At 54.3% G+C, this 25362-nt stretch overlaps 1 protein-coding gene across 1 annotated transcript in view; it reads left to right on the forward strand.

Moving 5' to 3' along the window:
* Nucleotides 1-795: 795 nt before the first annotated feature.
* The window catches only part of RRP12 (ribosomal RNA processing 12 homolog), a 28135-nt gene continuing 3568 nt past the window's right edge, over nt 796-25362 (forward strand). The window contains exons 1-30 of the mRNA XM_026493781.4: nt 796-1044; nt 1597-1826; nt 3671-3754; nt 5217-5293; nt 5793-5898; nt 6103-6219; nt 7349-7487; nt 7596-7723; nt 8616-8714; nt 9358-9449; nt 11547-11658; nt 11886-11983; nt 13219-13333; nt 14341-14483; nt 14698-14819; nt 15685-15749; nt 15839-16001; nt 16447-16601; nt 16853-16920; nt 17474-17567; nt 18146-18304; nt 18436-18516; nt 18741-18846; nt 19072-19179; nt 19694-19851; nt 21191-21282; nt 21465-21629; nt 21751-21923; nt 22143-22280; nt 24511-24560. Of these exons, the coding sequence (XP_026349566.2) occupies nt 906-1044; nt 1597-1826; nt 3671-3754; nt 5217-5293; nt 5793-5898; nt 6103-6219; nt 7349-7487; nt 7596-7723; nt 8616-8714; nt 9358-9449; nt 11547-11658; nt 11886-11983; nt 13219-13333; nt 14341-14483; nt 14698-14819; nt 15685-15749; nt 15839-16001; nt 16447-16601; nt 16853-16920; nt 17474-17567; nt 18146-18304; nt 18436-18516; nt 18741-18846; nt 19072-19179; nt 19694-19851; nt 21191-21282; nt 21465-21629; nt 21751-21923; nt 22143-22280; nt 24511-24560 (3576 nt within the window). The 5' untranslated portion in view covers nt 796-905. The remainder of the gene's footprint in view (nt 1045-1596; nt 1827-3670; nt 3755-5216; nt 5294-5792; nt 5899-6102; nt 6220-7348; nt 7488-7595; nt 7724-8615; nt 8715-9357; nt 9450-11546; nt 11659-11885; nt 11984-13218; nt 13334-14340; nt 14484-14697; nt 14820-15684; nt 15750-15838; nt 16002-16446; nt 16602-16852; nt 16921-17473; nt 17568-18145; nt 18305-18435; nt 18517-18740; nt 18847-19071; nt 19180-19693; nt 19852-21190; nt 21283-21464; nt 21630-21750; nt 21924-22142; nt 22281-24510; nt 24561-25362) is intronic.

The following is a 25362-nucleotide window of genomic DNA, read 5'->3' on the forward strand; positions in this document are numbered from 1 at the left end:
GGAAGTCCAGGATCAGGGTGCCAGCATGGTTTGGGTGAGGGCCCACTTCTTGGTTCATAGCCAGCTCCCTCTTGCTGTGTCTTCACATGATGGAAGGGCATGTGACTTTTAATCTAAGGATTGTGAGTTCAAGGCCCATGTTGGGTGTGGAGTCTACAAAACAAAACAAAACAACTCACCAGGATCCATCCATAGTTTGACAAAATCGAGGGAATTCTGGAGGAATCTTGGAATGCTGCACCCCAAGACAGGGAGGAAAGTATCTTTTTAAGTTTTTGGTTTCAGCTAAACGATTTTGGGGAGGGTCGAAGTGGAAATCAGTTCAGGATTGGTTGCTGGTTCTGATGTGGGATTAGAAGAGATTAGTGAGAGGGACAGAGTGCTGCCATGAGGGAGGGTGGTTTAGTAACTGGGTATCCCCACTACTAAATGAAAATAACTAAGCGTGTTTAGAGCATCACTGGCTGCTTTTTCTCGTTTTGGGACAAACTGATTTTCACTCTTTCAGGTCAGACCAGGTTTTGACTCCTCCAGATAAATCTGTTTCCAAGCTTTACTTTCGAAATTAGATCTTAAACAATAATATAAATATACGTTTGATTGTTTTTTAACCTGCAAAGTAATTCTAGTTTTATAATGCTCACTCCTGCGGCCAAGAACCGATGCCCTGGAAGATAAGCCCTAGGGACTCCCTAGCAACCAATCTCCTCTGAGCTGCTCGGGATCCTGAACCTGGAGGAAATGTAAAACCGGATGTTGACTATTTTGCCATAGAAACGGACGAGAATCCGGAAGTTACGTCAGAGAAAGAGGAAGTGAAGCAGGGTACTTATCCACGTGGGTTGTGCGCGTGTTTCCCGGTCCCTGAGAGCCGGTGCTTTAAGCTCTCTCCCGACTTTGTCGACATGGGTCGCTCAGGGAAATTACCCTCCGGTGTCTCGGCCAAGTTGAAACGCTGGAAGAAAGGCCATAGTAGCGACAGCAACCCTGCCATCTGTCGCCACCGCCAGGCCGCCCGCAGCCGCTTCTTCAGCAGGCCCTCAGGTAGCGGGGTCGAGATTCCGACGAGCTGGCGGCGGGGTTCTGGTGGGCCTGGGTCTGGTGGTCTGGGCCTCTCTGGAGGCTCCGGGGCCCAGGCGTTGGACGTTTCTTCTAGAACGTCGCATGTGGAGCCTGCTGTAAAGACCCCCCCCCCTTCCCATTTGACAGATGGGGAAATTCAGTCCACAGTAGGGAAATGACTAGCCTTGGGTACCACGGGTGTCAAAATTGGGACTTGGCTATAATTAACTTTGGGGGAGTCTTTACAAAGTGGTTTCACCCGCATTTATTTCCCAAGCCCCTGCGTGCAGCCCCCGCGCCGGCTCCCACCTGCACTTAATCTGTCGGGACCCGGAAGCAGAAACTTACCTGGCGGGTTCCCTGCCCGGTTTGCTAAGTTCTAGGCGTATGGTGGGCCTATGAGGCAGCCCATGTTCAGAATTCAGCCTGTCGAGCTGCGGGCCTGGACTCTGCTAGTTTTTGTCGTTTGGTGGATCCCGGCCAAAAGGAGGTTCGGGTAGAAGTGAGGGCCTCACCTGTGCCTTGGGTTTTCAGGAAAAAGTGACCTGACAGTTGATGCGGTGAAGTTGCATAATGAGCTTCAGTCCGGGTCCCTGCGTTTGGGCAAAAGCGAAGCCCCTGAGACGGCCATGGAAGAAGAGGTGGCCCCAGCTCTCACGGAGAAGTCCTCGGGCACCTTCCTGAGCGGCCTCTCGGACTGCACAAATGTCACCTTCAGCAAAGTGCAACGCTTCTGGGAGTCCAACTCCGCTGCCCACAAGGAGGTAGGGGGTAGGGTCAAGAGGACCTGGGATGGGGAGGAGGAGCCAGACTCAGGCTTTTTATTTTCTCCCAGTGCTGGCTCACTGCTGCCAGGACGGCTAGTATTTTTGGATATTGTGTCATCTCTCCCACCCCTTGTGTTCCCTAGTCACTAGCTCTCCTGAGGCGGGTTCCACTTTCTGCTTTTTTCTAACGACATCTTCCCTACTCAAGTGTAAAGTCCTTCGGGTTAGAAATATTTTCCAAATACTTATCTCGTCAACTGTACCTAATGCAGGACTTTTTACATAGAATATTTTCAAGACACATTTGTTGAGTAAATTAGTGCTGAATAACAACGGATAGAAAATGTCTTTAACAAGAACCAGATTTTATTTGTTTTTTAGTTAATGCATTTAAATTATACATATTTACATTCATTGTTTAAATGAAAAATGTCAAAATTATAAGTGGTACCAAAGTGATGTGAGTAGAATAAAACGTGAAAGTTGTTCTCCCAGCTTAACTCCTTCGTGGCAGTTACTGTTGATGGCTCATCGTGTGTCTACTAGCCCAGCACTGTCCAACATGTGGTGCAAGCCACATAAGTAATTGTAAAGTTTTAGTAGCCATGTTTAAAAAAAGTAAAAAGCAAATGAAATTAATCTTAATAATAAACTTATGTATTTAAGTATTGTGATTTCAATCTATAATCAATATAAAGTGAGATGATTTGCATTTACATCTCTATTTGAATGCTAACTCTTCTTTGAAAGTACTTGATTTGGTCATGAAATTTATAATTGCAGAAGTAGGTTCGTATTTCCAAGCTGTTCTAAATCTGCGTTTTTGGGGCACTTGGGTGGCTCAGGCAGTTAAGCATCCAACTCTTGATTTCGGCTCAGGTCATGATCTAGGGTAGTGGGATCGAGCCCTGAGTTGGGCTCTGTTTGGCCGGGGGCGGGGGGGGGGGTGTCTGCTTGGGATTCTCTCTCTCCCTCTGCCCCTCCCCCCCACTGGCATGCATGCAAGTGCTCTCTCCCTCTCTCAAATAAATAAAATCTTTTAACAAATCTGTGTTTTCCAATAACTAGATCGAGTATTCATTTTTTTTAAAAGATTTTGTTTATTTGAGAAAGTGCATGTGTGCTTATGCACAAAAGAGGGGGAGGGGCAGAGGGAGAAGCGGGCTCCCCACTCGGGGCTCCATCCCAGGACCCCGGGATCATGACCTGAGCAGAAGGCAGACATTGAACCGACTGAGCCACCCAGGCGCCCCTCAAGTATTCATTTTTAAATTTAAAATTTACAAATGAAAGATTCAGTTCTTCAGTCACACCAGCTATGTTCCGGGTGCTCAGTAGCCTCTTATGAACGTTACTGTTCTAGGCTTTTTGGTATATTTTTTTATTTAGGCCTACAGATTATGTTTTATATGAAATGTCCTGCAGTTTTTGCCCCACTGAACAGTGGTTCTAAACGAATATAGCATTGTTCCTCATTCTTTTCAATAGTCCTATAGTATTCCAGTCAGTCATTCCTTATTATGCAGTAATAGTACTTTATCAGTCCTCTGTTGCTGGCTGCTGTGTTCCAGTTTGTTGCTGCAGTGAGCACACATGTGAGCACAGTTTTGTGCAGGTGTTCGTATAAGGCACAGAGACTTAGAGGCGGAGTTTGGGCAAACTTGTCTGCCTATTTGCTGGGCCTTAATGGTGTGTACGCCTGGGTTTGAATGTAGTTCCTCTTGTCCGTCTCTAGGCTGTGTCAGGAGAATAGTTTGTGAGGGAGTAACGAAAAGAGGCCAGCCCAGGGACGGGATTCGATCTAAAATAGATGCCAGCGGTGCCTTCTCCCTTACATGCAGATCTGTGCCGTTCTGGCTGCCGTCACCGAGGTGATTCGCTCCCAGGGAGGGAAGGAGACAGAAACTGAGTACTTCGCTGCGCTGGTGAGTAGGTGTGACTTGGGAGTGGGTGTCCAGAACAGCGGGCTATTCCAGCTGGAGGCAGAAGACCTGCCCCTGGCGTGAGGAGATAGAGCAGGACATCCTTGGATAGGTGAAAGTGCTTCAGGGGCGCCTGGCTGGCTCAGTTGGAAAAGCATACAACTCTTGATATCTTGGGCTATGAGTTCAAGCCCCATATTGGATGTAGAGATTACTTTTAAAAAAAAAAAAAGAGTGCTTCATTCATTCTCAGGTGGCGACTTGGTAAAGCTGGTGGCATTTGCTGCACTATCCTTACGGAACAAAAATCCACTACTCTGGTTATTGCTGTTGTTTTTTTCCCTGATCCGTGGAGCTGAGTTAGGCCCAGGGGATCCTCTAGAAAAATGGTTGGCAAAGTGAGGCTGGGGGGGCATTGGGGGGAGGGGTGGTCCTGAGACCCTTTTCTGGGGTTCGTGGGCTATCAAAATTATTTTCATAATAATACTAGACCATCATTTGCCTTTTCACTCTCATTCTCTCATGAATGTACCATGGAGTTTTCCAGAAGTTACCTCATATCTGATGACATTATTTCAACAGCTAATCATGCTTTCATATGCTTCTATTTTAAAAATTTATCAGTTTTAGTTTTTAAGGTGTTAAGTATCAGTAGATATCAACTATGTAAACAAACCTCTTTGGAGAATCTTCAACAAATTCTAAGGGTGTAAAAGTTTGAGAACCGCTACTCTGGCACAGGCGTTGGCAGACTGCGGCACATGGGAATAATCTGATCCATGGCCTGTTTTTGTACAGCCTGAGAGCTAAGAATGGTTTTTACATTTTTTTAAAAAAAGATTTTATTTATTTATTTATTTGTCAGAGAGAGCACGTGAGCGTGCGACCATGCTAGTAGGGGGAGCAGCAGGCAGAGGGAGAAGCAGGCTCCCCGATGCCCAGGGAGCCCGATGTGGGACTCGATCCCACGTCCCTGGGATCATGACCTGAGCCAAAGGCATCTGCTTAACCGACTGAGCCACCTAGGCATCCCTGGTTTTTACATTTTTAAAGGATTGTTCAAACACACACAAAAGAATATGCAACCGAGACCATATATGGCCTGCAGAGCCTAAAATATTTATTATCTGGCCCTTTACAGAAAAAGCCTTCCAACCCCTGTGTAGAATAGTGAAGTAAGTTAGACAGGAATACGTGGTCTTTATTACGTGCCAGGCAGTGTGGTGATTGACACATATGAATTTGGTGAAACCTACAACTTATTATTTCTGTTTTATAAGTGAGGAAGCTGAATCCCAGAAAGGTTCAGTTGCTAGCCCAAAGTCAGACTGTGGCAGAGCCAGGATTTGAACCTCTGACGCCAGTGTTTTTGGTCACCACCATCCTGCTGGGCACATGGTGGCCCCAGCACCTCGTCTGCCCAGCTGACACACTTCCCATTCACCCCCTGCGGTCTGGCCCTCAGATGACAACAGTGGAGGCAGTGGAGTCCCCCGAGTCGCTGGCTGCTGTCGCTTACCTGCTGAACCTTGTCCTGAAGCGGTGAGTCCTGCCCCTGGTCTGAACCCAGAGTCTCTTGGGGAGAAGGGAACTGTTAAGTTTCAGATGGCGTTCTTCAACACGAGGCTCCCGGGGTGGCTTGGGATGTCGTACAGAGTGTGAGAGCTGGGGCCTGGGAAGGGGCGGCCCTGCTGTGGTGAGTGGGGCAGGAGGGCTGGGCTGTTGGCAAAGGGTACCTGGAGGCCTGCAGGTGGGGCGAGGTCGGAGAGGACTGAGCTGAGCTAGTGAGGGTCCATCTCAGGGTAGTGGGGAACGGGTAGTGGAGAAGGGAGGAGGCGCAGAGCCCAGGGGCCACGGAAAGCACACTGAAGTGTGCCAGGAAGGGTGGGCTCCTGTCCTGACTCTCGCTCGCTTGCTGAGTGACTGGGCCAGCACTGCCTCCCTCTGTCTCGCTTCCTCCTTCAGACCAGGGCTGGGCCTGCTCCAGCTGCTCCAGAAAGCCCCTCGGGGTTCTGAGGGTCTCTCTTCTCCCCCCCAACAGCGTGCCCAGTCCAGTGCTCATTAAGAAGTTTTCTGATACCTCCAAAGCCTTCATGGACATCATGTCGGCCCAGACCAACAGTGGCTCCACCTCTGCCCTCCGATGGGTGAGTGTCTGGGTCTGTTTCCCCGCTGCCATCTTCCAGAGCCCCGCGGGTTTGGCCAGAGCTTGGCTCCTCTCTGGGAGGGGTATAGGCACTATGGACCTCAGATGGATCCCTGTGTGATTTTCTGGAATTGGTGAGAACCTGGGCTCTTTTCCCACCTGGCTGAAGCAGGTGAAGCTGAGAGACTCTGCCTCTCTCTTCAAGGTCCTCTCCTGTCTGGCCACCCTTCTGCGGAAGCAGGACCTGGAGGCCTGGAGCTATCCCGTGACCCTGCAGGTGTACCATGGGCTGCTGAGCTTCACGGTGCACCCGAAGCCCAAGGTGAGGCTGCTGGGCCCCCAGAGTAAGGGCGGGGGGGGCAGCCATTCTAGTAAGTGGGCTGGGGCTGGCGTGTCTGAGTAAGGGGAGTAGGGGAGGTTGCCCTGAGGGCTGGGCTCTTGCCCCGAGGTTTACTTCTTGCCTCTGACGCCTTATTTGCTTAGTCCTAGAAGGTGAGAGGCAGCTCCTCATCTTGCAGAAGGGGTGTTCACGGTCAGGCCCTCCTGAGTCCCTGCTGCCTCATTGGTCGGTGACAAGTTTAGCTGCAGTGGCAGGAAGGGGCAGAGTGGGGCTTCGGAGTCTCTCAGACCGCAGTTGGATACTGCATTCACTGCTTGTGCTATGACCTTGGGCAAGTTACTTAAGCTCTCCAAGCCTCGCTTTCCTAGCGGGAAAGTAGGGCTAGTAGTACCAGCCTCGCTGCCCGGGTGTGGGGCGACTCCAGTGTCCCTCACAGGCTGGCACCGTTCCTGGCTTAGAGCAGGCGCTCCGCAAATGGTGGTCAGCCACCCCATTTCCTCCTGAAATGTAGGGCAGGGAGCACGTAATAGCACACAGCAGCAGCAGTCCACAGCCGTTCAGCGTGCTCAGCACACTTCCCCAGGTGGGGGAACTGCCTCCTTCCCTGTGTATTCACAAGGCCTTTCCTGCACTTTCGTCAGGTCTCTACTGCAGTGTCACTTCACTGGAGTGACACTTGCCTGACTACTGTGTAAAAAGTAATAACCCTTGCTGGACTGTCTGCAAAGCACTTTTACCTTCTGGTGTACATGTGTTTGTTTTCTGCCTGCCAAGCAGAGTGTGAATTGTTTGCCCTGGTCACTGCCAGACTGCCAGCCCCGAGAACAGTGCCTGGCTCGGTGACACTTGGTATTGCGGGTGACTGACCCGACCCCTGGAGTAAAGAGGAGGACGCCGTAGCTCGGAGACGAAGTGATTGGCCTGCTCAAGGCCGTTTGGGGAGCTAGCGGGAGAGCAGGGGTCGGAGCCGAGCTTTGTCTCACTGCCCAGCTCAGGAGTCTGCACACAGGCAGGCCTGGGTACGGCATCGGCCGTGGGGGAGGCCGTCAGTGCCGTCAGTGCTGCCGGGCACGTGCTGACCCGGGCCCGGCTCCCTCTCCTCGCCCCTCAGATCCGGAAAGCTGCCCAGCATGGAGTGTGCTCGGTCCTCAAGGGCAGTGAGTTCATGTTTGGTGAAAAAGCGCCTGCCCATCATCCTGCTGCCGTTTCCACCGCCAAGTTCTGCATCCAGGAGATTGAGAAAGCTGGAGGTGGGGAGCCAGGTCGCCAGCAGGGCGGGTGGGGGCCGAGGCCAGCCTGGGAGGATGGGGCTCACTGCAGAGGGTGGGCTGGAGGCTCAGCTCCCTCTTGTCTGCCAGGCTCCAAGGAGGCCACCACCACGCTGCACATGCTGACGCTGCTGAAGGACGTGCTTCCCTGCTTCCCGGAAGGCCTGGTGAAGAGCTGCAGCGAGACTCTCCTCAGGGTCATGACCTTGAGCCACGTGGTGAGCTCAGCCCAGGAGCTAGAGGAGCATGCTGGGGTGGTGGGCTGAACTTGAGACCCCAGGCCCCATGGTGCTGATGCTTGGGAATGTGCTGGTCTGGCCAGAAGCAGGGCCTGGGGTCTCCCCACCCCAGCCCTGCTCTTGCTTACGACCAAGGACGCCGGCCATCCTTGGCGTCAGATAGACCAGGCTATCTTCAGGGTCGTGGTCCCTTTGGGAGCTGGCCTTGGGGATCAGGTCGGGGAAGGGGGCTGCCCTCCCTGCTCGAGCTCTGTCATAGGTTTGTTTTCTTTTTTTCTTTCTTTCTTTCTTTCTTTTTTTTTTTTTTTTTTTTTGCTTATTTACTAACAAATTGGAACAGCAACTTTAATACATAAAGTGATCCCCCCCCCTGCATTTCTGTCATGCTAGCACAGTTCTGTTAATCTTTGTATATCCTCTTGTAGTGTTTGTTCGCGTGCGTATTTTAAAATATCTATTATATAAATAACATGATCATCGTTTAGAAGGAAAAACCCGTTCAGAACAATTTGCTGTGTATCCTTTCAGATGTTTTTTTTTTTTTTTTTTGGATAAACTAACGTAGATAAAAACCTGTGAAAATACAGCCATAGTTCTAGCCTGCCCACCACTTACAGCCTGCTTTTATAGCGCATTCTTTTAAAAACATCTGGTTCATGTTTCTATTATCTTTGTTTAAATCATTTAAACATTTTTTAGTAGCTACCAAGCCTTCAAAGTGACAGTCCTCTGAGTGTCCAGGTGTGGGGGGGCTTGCTTGAGGTCAGGGGCCTGGGTCTCTCCCCAGCCCACCGGCTGGAGTCGGAGGTTGAGGAGCCCAGGGCAGCCATGGGCTCTGCGGACCCCCACTAAGCCTACATGTCCTCTCCAGTTGGTGACAGCCTGTGCCATGCAGGCCTTCCACAGCCTCTTCCACGCCAAGCCCAGCCTGGGCACCCTGTCAGCGGAGCTCAATGCCCAGATCATCACGGTGAGGCCTGATGGTGGAGGGGATGGCAGTGCTGGGGTGCAGGGGGCCTACGTAGAGAGTGAGCTTGAGTGGGCTGACTGGACTGACCCAGTGGAGGAGGCTAGTACACAAGTAGACAGGAAGCAGGCAGCTAGGAGCTAGGAGCCACCAAAGCCACATCAGTGTCCACAGGAGATGGGGGCTCTGACTCTTCACTTAGTTAACTTAATAAACTGTTTCAGCATGGTCTCATGGTATAACCCATACCTTGAGCAGAGGCTCTCAAATTTAGGGATCCCTGGATGGATTTGGGGAAAGGGGGCATAAACATCCCCCAGATTGTTTGCAAAATGTGCATATGTGTGCCCGTGTACATTTTTCCAGAGAAAGGCTCTGTGGCTTTTGTGAGATCCAAAGGGTTGTGTGACCCAAGTTTTACTCAATTGCTTCTAGAGACTTTGACCCCATAGGAGCAGAATTGGAAGGGTTTCATGAATAGGAAAGACAGGACCTGGGAAGACCAAGGGGCCTGTGAGTTCCAGGGCCACATGTGCAGGCCTGTCACTGGGACATGCTGGTGTTTGGAGATGGGAAGGGGTCGCTGTCGTTAGGCCTCAGCGAGGCACTTGCTCAGTGCCCTGCTTATTCCCTGTCCCACCTCTAGGCCTTATATGACTACGTTCCCAGTGAGAATGACTTACAACCCCTGCTGGCCTGGCTTAAGGTCATGGAGAAAGCCCACATCAACCTGGTCAGGTAGGTGTGGTGGAGGGGTGCCCCAGGCCCAGGGCTGTAGCCAGACCACCAGCTCTGCGGTGCAGATGGGAGGGACGCGAGCCGGAAGCTGGAGATGGGTGGCAGTATCTCCTTGTCAAGTGTGCTGTAGGCCAGCTCTGGTTCTGAGGCACAGGGCAGGATAGCGTGGCCTGTGTCAGCCAGGGCTAGTGCTTTCCTGCCAGAGCAGTTACCAGTGAGCTGTAAGGAGCAGCAAGGTGGGCTAAGCATACCACACTGGGGCCCGGGGGGTGGGGCCCGAGTTCCATTCTGATTCTTGTCACCCCCTGACTGAATCCTGTATGGTTGGCTTCCTTCTCAGATGATCTCATGCACTTTTCTGTGGCTTCCCCCCTCTCCCCACCTGGGTTAACAGTTCCCTCCTCTGGGGTTACAGTCCTGCAAACCCAGTGTCTGCTCTGTGTCTGTGAGAACACTCACATGTGAGCTTCGCCATTTCATAGTAGCCACTTGATAATTCCACTTTTCCAGAATAAGGCTGAGAAGAAAATACGTGTATCAGTTGGTAACTTGCGCTGTGCCTGGAATGAGGGTTTCTGAGGGCTCTGGGGCCCCACCATGCTGTGTCGGCCCTCCCGTCTGCTGAAGGGCTCCTGTCGGCCTGCTCTCTCCAGCCCCGTGCTGAGTGCATTCTATCATGGTTCGCCTCACTCATCATAGCCACCCCAGGAGGAATGTCCTAGCCTTTGTCATGAGCCAGAAACGGAGGCACCGTGAGGTACCTGGTCATGCCGCTGCTAAGAAGCAAAGGCAGGTCTCCAGCCCAGGTCTGCCCGGCCCACTTCCTTTTCCTGCACCATCCACCTTTTACCTGGAGGTGCCAGAAAATGGCAAAATAACCTTATTCTCCACTTCTCAGGATTTTTTTTTTTAAGATTTTATTTATTTGAGAGAGAGTGGGGGAGGGGGCAGAGGGAGAGGGAGAAGCAGACTCCCTGCTGAGCGTGGAGCCGGACTCCATCCCAGGACCCTGAGATCATGACCTGAGCTGAGGTCAGACACTCAACTGACTGAGCCACCCAGGTGCTGCCTCCACTTCTCAGGATTAATCCTGCCGGCAAGCCTCCCACAGTTGTGCCACGGTATACGTCCCACGCTGTTTGTTGTAATGCTATAGGTAACAGCAAAAAAACCTGGAAACCAAACACAACCTAAATGTGTCTGAGGAGAGGACTCGTCAGTATACAGTGAGGTACCATGCAGCCGTTAGGAGTTACTGAAGTAGAGGGGTACCTCCTGACACAGAGAGACCCCCAGCACGTATTGAGAAGGGCGTGGATGGTGTGACTCTGCGTACTCTGTACTCTGGAGTGAGACTACCAGGGTGTGAATCCTGACTCCGCCCTCCCACTCGCAACGTGGCCTTGGGCAAGTTACTTTTCTGGGCCTCAGGTTCCCCACTTAAAATAAATTAAGTCATAGGACTTAATCTCAGTTGTCACAAGATGTAAATGAATGAATGCATGTTATATCAGTGCTTGGCATATGAAAAGTGTTACATAGACGTTAGCATACATTACTTTCTACATTTGTACGTGTGTAGCACTTTCTGGAAGAGTATTTGAGAAACTTAACCTTGATTTTCCTCCTGAAAGTACATCTGAAGGTCAGTCTGGGAGAAAAATGTTATGATAAAGAAAGTGTAGTCTTTATTTTGTATTCTGAAGACGTACTTGAATTTTTTTACCACATGTGGCTATTAACTTGCATGATAGCACTTTTTTTTTTTTTTTTAAAGATTTTATTTATTTATTTGACAGAGATAGAGACAGCCAGCGAGAGAGGGAACACAAGCAGGGGGAGTGGGAGAGGAAGAAGCAGGCTCATAGTGGAGGAGCCTGATGTGGGGCTCGATCCCATCACGCCGGGATCACGCCCTGAGCCGAAGGCAGACGCTTAACCACTGTGCCACCCAGGCGCCCCGCATGATAGCACTTTTTAAAATTGCCCACTAGAAGGGCCTTGTAGAACCCTGCAGATCAGTGACTGTCGTTGGACCTGGGCCATGTGGGTCCCCAAGGCCCAGGACCAGGTCCCACAGAAGTCTTGTCTTCACAGACTGCAGCGGGACCTGGGGCTGGGCCACCTCCCTCGCTTCTTTGGAACTGCAACCACCTGCCTCCTCTCCCCGCACTCGCAGGTGGTGACAGCTGCCACTCAGAGCCTTCAGGTAGCCCAGCCCCGACTTTGGGGGGGAAGCAGAGAGTACAGAGGGTTCTACTGGCTGCCCTGTCTCTTCTGGAGCTCGCCCTAGACCTCCAGCTGTATCTGGGGAGGAGGTTCTCAGGGTGGGGATCAGCTTCCTAGAAGTGTCCAAAAGCAGTCACTTTTGCTAGGAGGGCTGAGTGGTGCTGGGAGGCTGCCTTAGGCCCAGACAGCTGTGGCCTCTTTTTGTAGGAGATCCTGAAGGAATGTGTCGCTCCCCACATGGCCAGCATTGGCTTTGTGACCTCTTCAGCCTCCGGTCCTGCCCAGTATGTCTCCAAGATGTTCAGGTAAGAACATAACATCCATGTTAGGAGGGAATAAATTGTACATTCTAGAAAGTTCCTTGTAATGACATGTGTTCCACTTGTCACTTACTGTGGGCACGTGCGCAGTGCCAGAGCAGCTGCTGTTGATTCGAGCACCGGCCACATTCCAGGTGCCTTCATGTGATGCTCATGAGTGTGGACTCAGCCAGTCATCTGGGGCAAGTTCTTCCATGTCCTCCATGTCTAAATACCCCAGGGTCCTCATCAGTCGAAGGTGATTGATGGAGGTGAGGATTAAATGAGGGAGTGTGTGTAAAGTTCTCTGAACTGTATCCGGCACGTAGTAAAACACTCAGTGAGTAAAAACTACTATTAGTCTTTGTGGTTTTAGGAGATATGTACTGACCCCCACTTTAAAGATGGGCAAGCTGAGGTCACCCAACTAGGAAGTGGCGGCCTGACAGCACAGCCCACTCTTGTTCACGTGCTGTGCTGCCCTCCACACCTGCAAGAGCAGCCATTCACAGACATGGCCACTGACCATCCTCGCCCTCCCTGCAGCCAGTGAGGAGCCTCGGGGCACCACAGACACCAGAGTGGTCCCAGGAAAGGAGCTAGGATCCGTGGTGTCTTCTCTGGGTCTGTGTGCTCGGCTCCAAGGTGTGGTGCTTTGGGTACTGCTCCTTGTGAAGAAATGGGCCTGTCACTTGTGGATGCATCTATGATGAAGTTTCAGGAAAACTCAGAAACAGAGCCACCCCCACCTCTAGCTCACCCATTTCCCCACATTCACCCCTATTGGCCATTCTTGCCTCAAATCTCCAGGAGGCTGGGAGGTAGAGCCAGCCTGGTGCCGCGCTCCCCACTCAGCCCAGACCACCTCCTCTACCCTGGCATCGCATCTTGGGTCAGATCGGGAAAGCATGAGACGGTGACCAAGCATGGGCTTTGGAGGCCCAGTATGGCCACTAGCACAGTGACCCTGGCAGGTTTTTTCATCTCTCTGGGTCTCAGTGTCCCAATCTGAAGATGGAAGAAACACTGTATCTCAGAATTTTCTTTAAGCAGTAGGATTACATAAATGAAACTCAGCACAGGGGCTGCATCAAAAATGCTAGCTCTCCCCCTTGGCCTTTCCTGGGGCTCCATGCTTACTGGCCAGCTGGTGGTCTGTAGCCCATGGTGGCAGCCATTGACGTCCTGACTGCGGCCCAGGTGAGCATGAGCTTGGCCCTGACTGTCTGTTCCCGTGGCAGGGCAGTGGAGGAAGGCCTGACGTACAAATTCCACGCGGCGTGGAGCTGCGTGTTGCAGCTGCTGTGTGTCTTCTTCCAGGCATGTGGGAAGCAGGCCCATCCTGTGATGAAGAAGGTGAGCTGCAGAGCTGCTGGGGCCAGGGCAGGAGGTGGTGACTGGGCTGTTGGACTGTGGGCTCTTAGAGTGGTCACATGTCTGTTACTTCTGCACTTTACCCCAGGTTACACCCCCAATGGCACCCACAGCCACTCTGTCTCCAGGAAGGTGTCTGAGCCAACATGGGAGAAACAAAAAGAGGGGTGGGACCTCCGCTGGTGCCTCGGCCAGTAACTGCTCACTAGTCCTGGCTGGAGTGGATGGCTTTGAGTAGGAAACCACTGTGACTCTCCCTCACCTCTACCCCTTTCTTTCGTTTTTAATTCTCTGAATTTCCTGTAACAAGGGATTATAGTGTTTTAAGTAGCCTTAGGTCCCAGGGAGATACTGCAGCCCAGAGTCAACCATTTAAGGATCAGGGATCCCCTTGGGATCCTCCCCAGCTGGGGAGGGAGGCTCCAGACCCCTCATCAGCAGCTCCCGGCCTCATGGGGCCTTCACTGACTCCCACCATTGTTGGTGGGAAGAAAGGAGCCACCCTGGGACAGCAATGGCTTCCTCAAGAAGCCTGGCCCCCAATAGGTTAGATTGATGAACTTGGCTTCCTACAAGTGAGGCCCTGGGGGCGGTCTGGGGGGCTGTGGTGGGCCAGAGGGCACAGCTCTGTCTTGGGGGGCTTCCACTCCTCAGCGTCTACTGATTGGATAATTGTCCCACGTGAGTGTGTCTTTTCCCTTTGTCAGAGTTTCCCATTTTTCAAGACAAACTGGAAATGTATGTTTGTATACGAAATCTGATTTTTCCGTTACTAATAAATACAGAATTTTTTTAGTTCTTAGGATATTGGGGAGGGGTGAGACTTCTCAGTGGGTTATTTGGCTATTGGTTTGTGATCTCTGGCCTAGAGCTTAACGTGGGCCTGTGCTCTTGACCTGACCCTCTTGGAGACTTTGGCCCAGACTCAGCTATGGGTGCCTGCTCTGTGAGCACGCCTTGATGGACCGTCTCGTGTCTCTTTGCTCCAGTGCCTCCAGTCCCTGTGTGACCTGCGCCTCTCCCCCCATTTCCCTCACACGGCAGCTCTGGATCAGGCAGTGGGGGCCGCGGTGGCCAGCATGGGCCCTGAGGTGGTTTTAGAGGCTGTGCCTTTGGAAATTGATGGCTCTGAGTAAGTGCGCCTTGGGCTGGCTTCCTTATGAGCCCCGGGGGAGCCAGCGGCTTGTTCTCCTTTAGCAAGGTGTTCGCCCTTTGCGGCAAGTCTCTGTGTGTTGCGTGGGGGTGAGCGGGAGAGGCCACAGCAGGGCTGGAGCTGCTCCTCGGCTTGGCGGGCCATGTGCTGCTGGGTTTGCTGCCCTCACCGGGCCCTCCCTGCCTCCCCCCAGGGAGAATCTGGATTTCCCACGGAGCTGGCTGCTGCCTGTCATCCGGGACCACGTCCGGGAAACGCGGCTTGGTTTCTTCACCACCTATTTCTTACCCTTGGCTACCACCCTGAAGAGCAAAGGTATGGGCCCCACCTTAGTCCTGGAGCCTTGGCTAGAAGGGGTCAGGAAGGGCTCCTAGGACATTGGGCAGAGTCCCTCTGCCAGGCAGGTGGCCAGCCAGTGCTTGAGGGCCTTCCTCAGGGAGGCTGTCCCTCACTTTGCTTAGAGGCACCGCCAGGCAGGCCAGCGATGGCCTCCTCTCTTACTGAGGAGATAATTAGACAAGTACGCAACAACTTATATGTATGCAGAGCCCTTCCTAGTAAAAATGTGACACAACCTACGTGTTCCTCAGTAGAGTTCTGCTGAACTTAGTTATGATAAAGCCCCACCGTGGAGAGAGGGAAGCCTTACGCGGGAACGGGCATATTTAGGAGATGGCGAATTGGACGGATTAGATTCAGATCTCAGCAGAGCCACACCACAGTTGGGTGACTTTGGGGGGGGTCGATGCACTCCTCTGGGCGCGCTCCTTCTCTGGACTCAGAGCGCTAATTGCCGTGCGAGCGCAGAATGCAGTAGGCACGCGCACAGCCTACCGCTTAGCCTCCTTATTGTCGGGTAAAACCAGGTTTCGGAACGGTATGTGTATAGCACAGTCCTGTTTATATTCTTAAAAACGTGTGTGTTTAAAGAAATGTAAAGGAGTCAAAAGAGGTCGCAGCTATCCCTGGGGGCGTAAGATTACGAGGAGACATCCACTGCGTGTTTTATGTAGCTCTTTCACATTTTTTTAGAATGAACAAGTACTATGTTTCAATTTGTGGGGAGGGAGAAATCACCCACATTCCTTTCCTCATTATTGGGCTTTTGGGTTTGGTAAAAATGAGGCCCACTGGCCCGAAGGGTGCCCGGGGTCCCACCGTGTCCTTGTGTCACACGCAGCAATGGATCTGGCGCAGGCGGGCAGGACGGTGGAGTCCAAGATCTACGATACGCTCCAGTGGCAGGTAGGGGATCAGCCGGGGGCACGTGGGTTGGATGGCCCAGGGGCCTGGGTTGCTGGGCATCACTCTTCGTGACCATCCCCCCTCCCCAGATCTGGACCCTCCTGCCTGGGTTCTGCACAAAGCCCACGGACGTGGCCGCCTCCTTCAAAGGGCTGGCGCGGACACTGGGCACAGCCATCAGTGAGCGCCCGGACCTGAGGGTCACCGTGTGCCAGGCCCTGCGCACCCTCATCACCAAGGGCTGCGAGGCGGGTATGTGTGGGCTCTGGGGCCAGAGGCGAGGAGGGGGATGGTTGCGATGGCCCAGGTCTCCTGGCCTGCTGTGCCACACTGCCTGAGCCATAGCTGTTGCTTTGCAAGGACCTGGGGCTTCTGCTGGGGACCCTAAGGAGTTAGTAGGACACTGAAAGCTGCCCCTTTTCTCTTTTTACTCGCACTGTGCTGACAGCAGCAGGGTGTTGTCCAATCCATGTTAAGAGCTGTATCATGTGGCTGGCTCTTGGCTGACCCAGAGGACAGAGCCATGGAGGAGCATAGAGCATGGGGGCACCTCTTGTCCCAGAGAAGCCCCAAATCCATGGGCTCCCGGTCCTGTCACGAGTCCTCCAAAAGGATGCCTCTGGGCTGCAGCGCTAACAGCCTTTGAGGTGGGGGTTGACTCCTGCCCCTTTTATGCAAACTTTGGTCCTTCTGCCAGAGACTGACCGTGTGGAGGTGAGCCGTTTTGCTAAGAACTTTCTGCCAATCCTCTTCAACCTATATGGTCAGCCTGTTGCAGCCGGAGACACCCCAGCCCCTCGCCGGGCTGTGCTGGAAACTGTCAAAACTTACCTGACCATTACAGACCCTCAGGTGAGCTGGTGGAGGGAAGGGAGGAATGCTGTCGAGGGAGTGTTGGGGTATGTGTGTTGGAAAGGCCCCACCCTCCAGGGCTCACTTGGGCTCTGCCACCTGGGGGACAGGGCACCAGATACCAGCAGCACCTGGGTCACGAGGCTTCTAAAGGAGGTGTGTGTGGGGAGGGGTGTAGTTCTGCGATCTGCTCCTGCTCCGTGTTTCTCTCTTTACCAACTCCCTCCTTCTCATCCCCTTGGGGCTACCAGTTGGTGAACAGCTTCCTGGAAAAAGCCAGTGAGAAGGTTCTGGACTCCACTAGCTCTGACTTCACCAGGTAAAATGCCCCGCTTGAGCTGGGGCGGCCCAGGGAGCCGGAGGGTGTGTTGAGCAGAAACCCTGTGTCTTCTCTCTGGCATTATTTAGGAAAGTCTTGAGATATTGAATGTCCCAGCTCTGTGGTGAAGCCTGACTGGCTCCTTCTTCCTGGAGAGGCATTAGAGCCTGCTAGGAAGGAGGCGGACCCTGGCGATGCACTGCCCAGGTTCAAATCCCAGCGCCACTAGTTATAAGATACGTGACCTTGGACAAGTTACTTACGTGCCCCGTGCCGTCTTTGTCCTCATCTGTGAAAATGGGCACAAGAATAGACCTGCAGTAGGGTTATAGTGAGGACCGAGGGCTTGAACACACAGAAAGCCCTGGAACCACACCTGGTTCCTTGTGGCTGCACTGGGTGCAAGCTGTGATTCTTGTTCACAGGCTCCTTCAGGGCCCCTGGCCCTCCTCACCCCGACTTCTCCCACTCTGTGCCCGGTAGATAGAAGACACTGAGTCTGTGCCCTTCTCTAGCCCCCCTAAGCCCGTCCTTGGTCTCCCGCCCTGAGCAGACTGTCTGTGTTGGACCTGGTCGTGGCCTTGGCGCCTCACGCGGATGAAGCCGCCATCAGCAGGCTGTACTCCACCATCCGGCCCTACCTAGAGGTGAGCCGCGCAGGCTGGAGTCCCGCGTGACCACACCTGGGGAAAGGGGACTCCTTGGAAGGGTGGGACCGGTCTTCGTGTCTGGACTATTTGGGTGGACACAGAAGTCCAGGTTGGAGCCACCTAACCTCAGGAGAGCTGTCCTAGGGGGAGTAACAGAGCTCCTTTGCGATGGCAAGGAGTTAGTCAGGCAAAGAAGGGGAGAGGGGAGTGGTCCAGCTAGAAAGGGGAGCGGGCACATGGGCCCTGGTGCGTGCCAGGCACTGGAGTTCGCGCTGCTGGATGAACGTCACTTGAGGCCAGTGAGTGGAATGGGGTGGAGGCTGGGGTGGCTTCTCTCCCTGCAGCATCCCCTGCCCGGCACAGCGTTAGCCTCCCCACCCATGCTCTGCCGGCCCTCTCAGATCTCGTGAGCTCCAGAGGCAGGCCCTGGTCCCAAGTTCTCCCGGTGCTGGTCACAGTTAATGTTGGCTGTTCTGTGACTGTTGTTGGACAGTGGTAGTGGGGGGTGGGTGGATGGATGGGGGACCCCGGAGTCCCCTTCCTCACCCACCCCTGCCCACCATGCACCCTCCCAGAGCAAGGCCCACGGAGTACAGAAGAAGGCCTACCGGGTGCTGGAGGAGGTGTGCGCCAGCCCCCAGGGCCCCGGGGCCCGCTTTGTGCAGAGCCACCTGGACGACCTGAAGGCGACCCTGCTGGACTCGCTGCGGAGCACTTCCTCGCCTGCCAAGAGGGTGAGGCCTGCAAGGCAGCCGCGCGCTGCCCGCGGGAGGATGGGCCTGGGGGGAGCACCCGCGAGACAGGGAACTTGAGGGGCACAGGTGGCACTGAGGGGGCCTGACTGTCCTTCCCCCCTGCCCTGCAGCCCCGTTTGAAGTGCCTCATACATATTGTGAAGAAGCTGTCAGCTGAGCATGAGGAGTTCATCACTGCCCTCGTCCCGGAGGTGAGGGGTGCAGGAGGGGGCTGTGTGTGTTTCTTGAAGGGTTCCTTGGAGTGTGGCTTCTGAGGACCTGTCAGGTTCAGGGGAGAGTAGCATGGGGGTCAGGGGTGCCTCGGTTCTCTGCCTGGGAGCATGGGTGCCCCTGCCTGCCCCCTTATGCCTCAGGCCACCACCCAGTCCTGCGGTGGCCAGCTCCGGAGCACGTGTTCAAGGGGTTGTTTGGGCAGGTGATCCTGTGTACCAAGGAGGTTTCGGTGGGTGCTCGGAAGAACGCTTTTGCCCTGCTGGTGGAGATGGGCCACGCTTTCCTTCGGTTTGGCCCAAACCAAGAAGGTGAGGTGTGGGTGACACGGGGCTGGGGTAGACGCTCTGCTCACCGGCCGTGGGGAGGCACCCCTCCAAACCACTGGCCAAAGAGAAAAGGTGGGGGGAGCTGCCTGGCTTTGGAGCTGGGCAGGCTGCTCCTCTCTGGCCGGAATCCCCTTCCCTGGGCGGCCCGAGGTGCAGCGTGCAGAGTGGCTCTGCCTTCGTGTGACTGTCCTCGTGTCACCCTCCCAGAGGCCCTGCAGCGCTACCTCGTCCTGATCTACCCTGGCCTCGTGGGAGCTGTGACCATGGTCAGCTGCAGCATCCTGGCCCTGACCCACCTCCTGTTTGAGTTTAAAGGTGAACGGTGCTTCCTTGAAGGCCTGGGGAGCCATCAGGGTGGGAAAATGCCCAGAAGGTCATAACAAGGTCATCATCAGAACAGGGTAGCTACCACCTTCTTCCTCGAGGGAGGAGGAAGAGCCAAAACCAAGCCTGGCTACCTCTTGTCCCATCTGCTGCACGTGTCATCTTTCCTGCCCACCTGCAGCTGCCTTGTGTCCCACTGTCAGAGTGGATCAGAGGAGGTCAGGTCCTGGGTCCGGATGTTAGTCCTGCTTCTGCCTCTTACCAACCATGGGAGACCTTGAGCAAGTTTATGGACCTCTTAGAACCTCAATTTCTTATCTCTAACATGGGGGAGAAAAACAGGACTTGCTCACAGGTTGGCTGTATTCTGTGGGGAGTGACTAGGACCGTGCTGGGCACACAGAAGTGCCCCAAATGTTAGTCCCAACTGATGTGACCTGACAGGGATCTTGGGTGCGGATGGGGCCCCAGGCGTCTCTGACAGTGGCCCTCTGGTCGCCCCCAGGTCTCATGGGGACCAGCACAGTAGAGCAGCTGCTGGAGAACGTGTGCTTGCTCTTGGCTTCCCGCACCCGCGACGTGGTCAAGTCGGCACTGGGCTTCATCAAGGTGGCAGTGGTTGTCATGGATGTGGCGCGCCTGGCCAAGCACGCGCCACTGGTGGTAAGTGCCCCCCTTCCCCTCGGTGGGTGGCAGCCTGGCCTATGGCCTGCCGGCAGGGAGGCACTGAGCCTTGAGGCCAGCAAGTTCCAAACGTGTTTAGCTGCTCACTGTCTCATGGAACAGGTCCCGCAGGAGCCCTGGAAGGGACCGGTCGGGTAATGCATACCCGGTGGGAGTGAGGAAGGGGCATGGTGCCAGGCCGCCTCTTGTGAGCCGCCCCCTCCCCCTCCACGGAAGCAAGGGCCCTGCAGGCCAACGCCAGTAGGCAGGGCCACCTTGTTTTACAGATGGAGAAACAGAGACCAGAGAGTTTCCCAGGTCATAGTGCTAGAGAGAGTGGCCTTGGGACCAGAATGTAAAGCTCAGAACTGACTCTCAGGCTCTCCCCTGGTGGGCCCTTTTTTAACCCCCGCTTGCATTTTGACCTTCTGGGTTCGAGGAAGCTCCTCTCCCCGCTGGCTCCAGAAGGGCCCGCAGAGCCTCCGGGGTTGGGTCCTGGCCCCTCAGCTGGACCGAGGGTGTGCCACTGGCTGGGTCTGTCCGGCCACTACCTCCACTGCCTCAGTGTTGCCCTTCCAGCTGGGTAGGGTCCCATCAGACCTCCAGGTCCCTCTTGCCTCTCGTCTTCATATCTGGCCTTGGATCAAGGCAAGAAAGGGCAGGTGGGGGTCAAGGTAGCCTGCTTCCTCACTGGGGACCAGAGATGAGAAGGGCTAGAGCAGTAGTCTGTCATGGGGTGCCGAGAATTTACAAAAGCCTTTCAAAGGATCATTGGGGCCCTGTCTGGAGACGCTGCAGAGAGTGAGATCCACCACCCAATCGTGGGTCCCAGCCAAACCCAATGAAGGTGTGCGAATAGTCCAGCCCAAGGTGAATGCGGGGTGGTGGAAGGGATGTGTGGAACCCAGAGGAGCCTGGCAGTGTTGGGGCACAGTGTGGGCCATGGCTTCAGAGAGACCTGGGCTGACTGCTGCCCCTGGCCGTGGAACAGCCACTTAACTCTCTGTGCCTCAGTTTCCTCATCTGTAAACGAGGGTCATGATTGATCTGCCTCATGGGGTGGTTCTGAGGATTCAGTGAGGTAACGCAGATGAGATGCCAGATGCTGTCGAGACTAAAGCTGTAATCTCGGAAGGGTGGTCGTGGATTGTCACAAAGGAGGCTTTAGGGGGACGGTGGAAGTCTGCCCACGTCGCGGAAACACAGTTGGGCCAAGGGGTGGGCCAGGAACAGGGTTGCTGCTGACCCTCACCCCTTCGCTGTATGCCTGGTCTGCATTGCTATGAGAGGGCAGATGGGGTGGAGGGCGCCCCTGAACCCTCGCTGCTCTGCCCGGCAGATGGAAGCTATCGGGAAGCTTTCAGACGACATGCGGCGGCACTTCCGCATGAAGCTTCGGAACCTGTTCACCAAGTTCATCCGCAAGTTCGGGTCTGTGCATCGGACCGAGGGGGAGTTGAGGGGCTTCCAGTCCCCGCACGGAGTCTGCAGAGAGGGCGTGGGGCTGGGGGGGGCGAGGCCCCCTGTGGCTGGAAGGGCTCTGGCCGAACCCTCCTACTTGCGGAGAGCGCTTTCTGGCCCGCGCGCCCCACCAGCCCCTCGTCGCCCTGCAGGTTTGAGCTGGTGAAGGGGCTGCTGCCTGAGGAGTACCACAGAGTCCTGGTAAACATTCGGAAAGCCGAGGCCCGCGCCAAGAGGCACCGTGCTCTGAACCAGGCTGCCATGGACGAGGAGCAGCAGGAGGAGGACGAGGAGCCTGCCCAGGGCAAAGGCGACAGGTAAGACCCGTAGTGGTGTCCTGGGGACCCGGTCTCCCTCAGCCCGCGACCTGCCCAGGTCATGCGCAGCTGCCCGCGCCTCTCCTGGGAACACCCTGACGTGCCGCTTCTCTGTGCTTAGCATCGAGGAGATTTTGGCCGACTCGGAGGAGGAGGAGGAAGAGGAGGAGGAAAGGAGCCAGGCCAAGGAGCGCCGGAGGCTGGCCCGACAGAGGAGCCAGGCGTGGCTGAAGGAGGGGGGCGGGGATGAGCCCCTCAACTTCCTGGACCCTAAGGTGGCCCAGCGGGTCCTAGGTAAGCAAGAAGCGGCTGGCACATGAGCCTGGAAAACAGGCTTGCCTTGGTGCCAAGTTCGGGGGTCAGGGGTGACGTCCACAGAGGCCAGTGGGCACCCCTTGATACCACACGCACACATCATTGAGCTGCTGGCGCCCGTCTTGTTGGTTAGGATGAGGCTGTGGGTGGGTTAAGGCTGACCTGGCAGCTCCTCACTGCCCGACTCTGCCACGCCAGCCACACAGCCCGGGCCCGGCCGGGGCAGGAAGAAGGACCACGGCTTCAAGGTGAGCGCCGATGGCCGCCTCATCATCCGGGAGGAGGAGGAGGACGATGCTGCCACGGTTAAGACGGAGGAAGAGGAAGGCACGAAAGGTGGGACCATCGTCCATTCTAGGGACACAGCTCTGGCCTGGGCAGGGCTGCACTCGCTTGTTCGTTCATTCACTCCTTGTTCATTCACTCATTCATTCAGTGCCCGCTTGCTGGGGAGCGTGGGTAGCAACAGATAGAAGGAGCTTTGGAGCTAAGGTGACTTCCTCAAACTTTTTGAGTTCTCAAACTTTTTTGACCACATTAAGAAATCTTTCTATTGCAAGCTAGCCGTTTATACAATACATATATAATTCAAACAGAACTTGCAAAACGCCCAGCTTCCTCTTAAGCACGCGTGACGCACTTTGTCGGCCTGTATTCTGTTCTGCTGCTTTCCTTCTCCCCTTTCTCCCATTTTTTTCTTTTCTCTTCTTCCTTTTTTTGGGGGGGAGGTGGTTTTTTGGGGTTTTTGGGGTTTTTGTTTTTTGTTTACATTTTGTTAATGTAAACTTGGCTGAAGCCTGGAAGCTCGTTCAGAGGTAGAAAGTCCCAGGCTCAGAGAGCCTGCCCTGTACCTGACTGCGTGGTCTCCTGTAGTCTGGGAGCCATTCTGGCGGGAAGTCTCAGTCCTGGGGAGTCTTTCCTGCTCCCCCTCCCCTGTGTCATCCGTTGGATCAGAAAGCATGTCTTCTAACATTTATGTGCCTTCCTCTTTTTTTTTTTTGTTCCCACTGCCGTGATCCCTGAGCCCTTGACTCACTGCAGCCTCCTAACCAGTGTTCTCACAGTGCCCCCTGCACCCAGCTTACCTGCTGTGTGACTGGGGACAGTCACTAATCTCTCTGTGCCTTAATTTCCTCACTCCAAAATGGGCATCATACCAGTACCTACTTCAGATGGTTGTAGACGAAGTGGGTACCAGAACAGCTGTGTCTGTGTTTGGCGGAAGGGTGACCACACTCGTTCCCCATCCGGTCCCACCGCTGTCCCCTCTCACCGCTTTCTATGTTCCAGTCTCCTTGCTCCCTTCTCCTCCTGCCTCCCCGCTTCTTTAAGATCCAGGCCGAGTGCTTTTCTGTGGCCTGTGCATGGCCCTCAGCGTCTGGCCTCATCCCCCAGCGCACCTGGCAAGCCTGGGTACCAGCCCAGCATGGGGCACGTCGTCCCAGGTTGTCTTGTGACGTTATTTGCTTGTTGATTGACTTCACTTGAATGTGTCTCCTGCCCAAGCTGGTCAGTTTCATACTTTTAAGCTAATAGCTTTTTTAAACAATGGTGGGAAAGTACATGTAATATAAAACTTCCCACGTGAACCATTTTTGAGCATGCGACGGACTGGTGTTCAGTACGTTCACATTGTCTTACAACCAATCTCCACAACCCTTTTCATCCACAAAACTGGCACTCCGTGCCCGTTCAACAGCAGCTGCTCCTGGACCCCCCGCCCCGACAGTCACCATTCCAGACTCAGTCTCTAATCGTTTGAATCTGAGTACGAATCTAGGTGCCTCATGTAAGTGGAATGATGCACTGTCTGTCTGTCTGTGACCCGCGTGTTTCACTTAGCATGGTGTCTGCAAGGCTCACCCGTGCTGTAGCGTGTGGCAGAATCCCCTTTGTCTACGCAAACCCGTGGCTCATTCTGATTGAGACGTTTGTTTTGTGTCGTTGAGTTGTGGAAGGCCCTCACGTAGTCTGCATATTAACCCTTTATCTCTTGTGTGATTTGAAAATACATTCTCTCATTCATTCACTAGAGTGCATTTTCAGTCTGCTGTGTCTATGACACACAGAAGTTCTACAATTTTGTGATAGTCAGTTTTATCTATTTTTATTTTGGTTGCCTGTGTATTTTCTTGGTTCATACTTCTTTGGCTCATTCCCTCACAGTGCTCAGCTCATAGAGGGCAAAAAAAAAAAGGATTCTCAAGTAGGAAAACAAGGCTGTCTTCCTGACAAAGCGGAACGTCTGTGAGGCTGGCACGTGCCTGACTCCCCAGGAAACCCAGGGCTTTCTTAAGGTCTCAGAATAAGCTGTGTCTGTCTCGGAAGTGGGATCACCACTTACTTGAGGGGCCGTCATCCCTGGGGCCTAGGATGGGAGAGGTAAAGGGGCATTCGGTGTTCAGGGGTCTTGTCTCCCCCAGAAGGACACAGATTTTCTGGGGCCGGAGTTGCCGGCTCTGTCAGCCTGATGAGCCAGGAAGAGGTAGGATGAAGTGTGTGCGGGCCTTGGGCAGACGGAGGTGCTCCCTGCATGCTCACAGGCCTCTCTTCCTTTTGGTTCCAGGGGAAGATGAAGAGATGGCTGACGTGATGGAAGACATGGGTGTCAGGAGTGTGAGTACTTCCTCTGCCGGGGGCTGTGCCCTTAGCTTCTCAGCCATCTTGCCCTAATTCCCCCGCTCCCACTGGCCGCACACGGACCCACCCTCCCTGCTTCCCGAATGCCCAGGAGAGCCTTGCAGGGATGTGTAGGGGGCGGGCCGGAGGCTGTAACGGGTGACTGCTCTGGGGGGCGTGGGAGGGGCTCTGAAGCACCCGATGCTTCCGTATTAGCTGAGCTTTCCAGCTGAAGGAAGAAAAGCAAAGCCCTTCTTCTCTCCACCGAGAGCACATGCAATGCGAGCTGCAAGGCAGCAGCTGGCCTGTGTGTTCCAAGGGGTAGGTTCCTGCATGGGCCAGGGGCAGCCACCACTGAGAAGTGCAAAGGGCGCCACGCGTCACCTCACCTAGTCCTCATGGGTGACGGGGACTCTTATCATCCCCATTTCCAGAGGCGGCTTACAGAAAGTAAGTAGCCTGCCCAAGGTCACAGGGGTTGTTAGGTGCAGAACAGGGATTTGAACCCTGGCCTTCCAGTCTCCTGAGCCCAAGAATTTAACCCCGTTGGTACCTCCCAGGATGGAGTACAGCCTCTCACCTGCCCCACCTGAACCAGTGAGGGTGATGTGGGCTCAACCTCTCACTGTCCCTCCCAAGCTCAGCGTACAGCACTTCTGGGGGCATTTTGGAACAGTGTCTTTCCTCTCTGTTCTCTCAGACTGTAGCCAGCCCATCCAGCCTTCTTGGGTGTCCCTCTTGGGGGACAGCTGCCTAAGCAGGGAATACTGTATTAGTAGTGAAGATGCAGGTCCTGGGG

The sequence above is a fragment of the Ursus arctos genome, unplaced genomic scaffold, assembly GCF_023065955.2.
Source record: "Ursus arctos isolate Adak ecotype North America unplaced genomic scaffold, UrsArc2.0 scaffold_7, whole genome shotgun sequence".
Lineage (NCBI taxonomy): Eukaryota > Metazoa > Chordata > Mammalia > Carnivora > Ursidae > Ursus > Ursus arctos.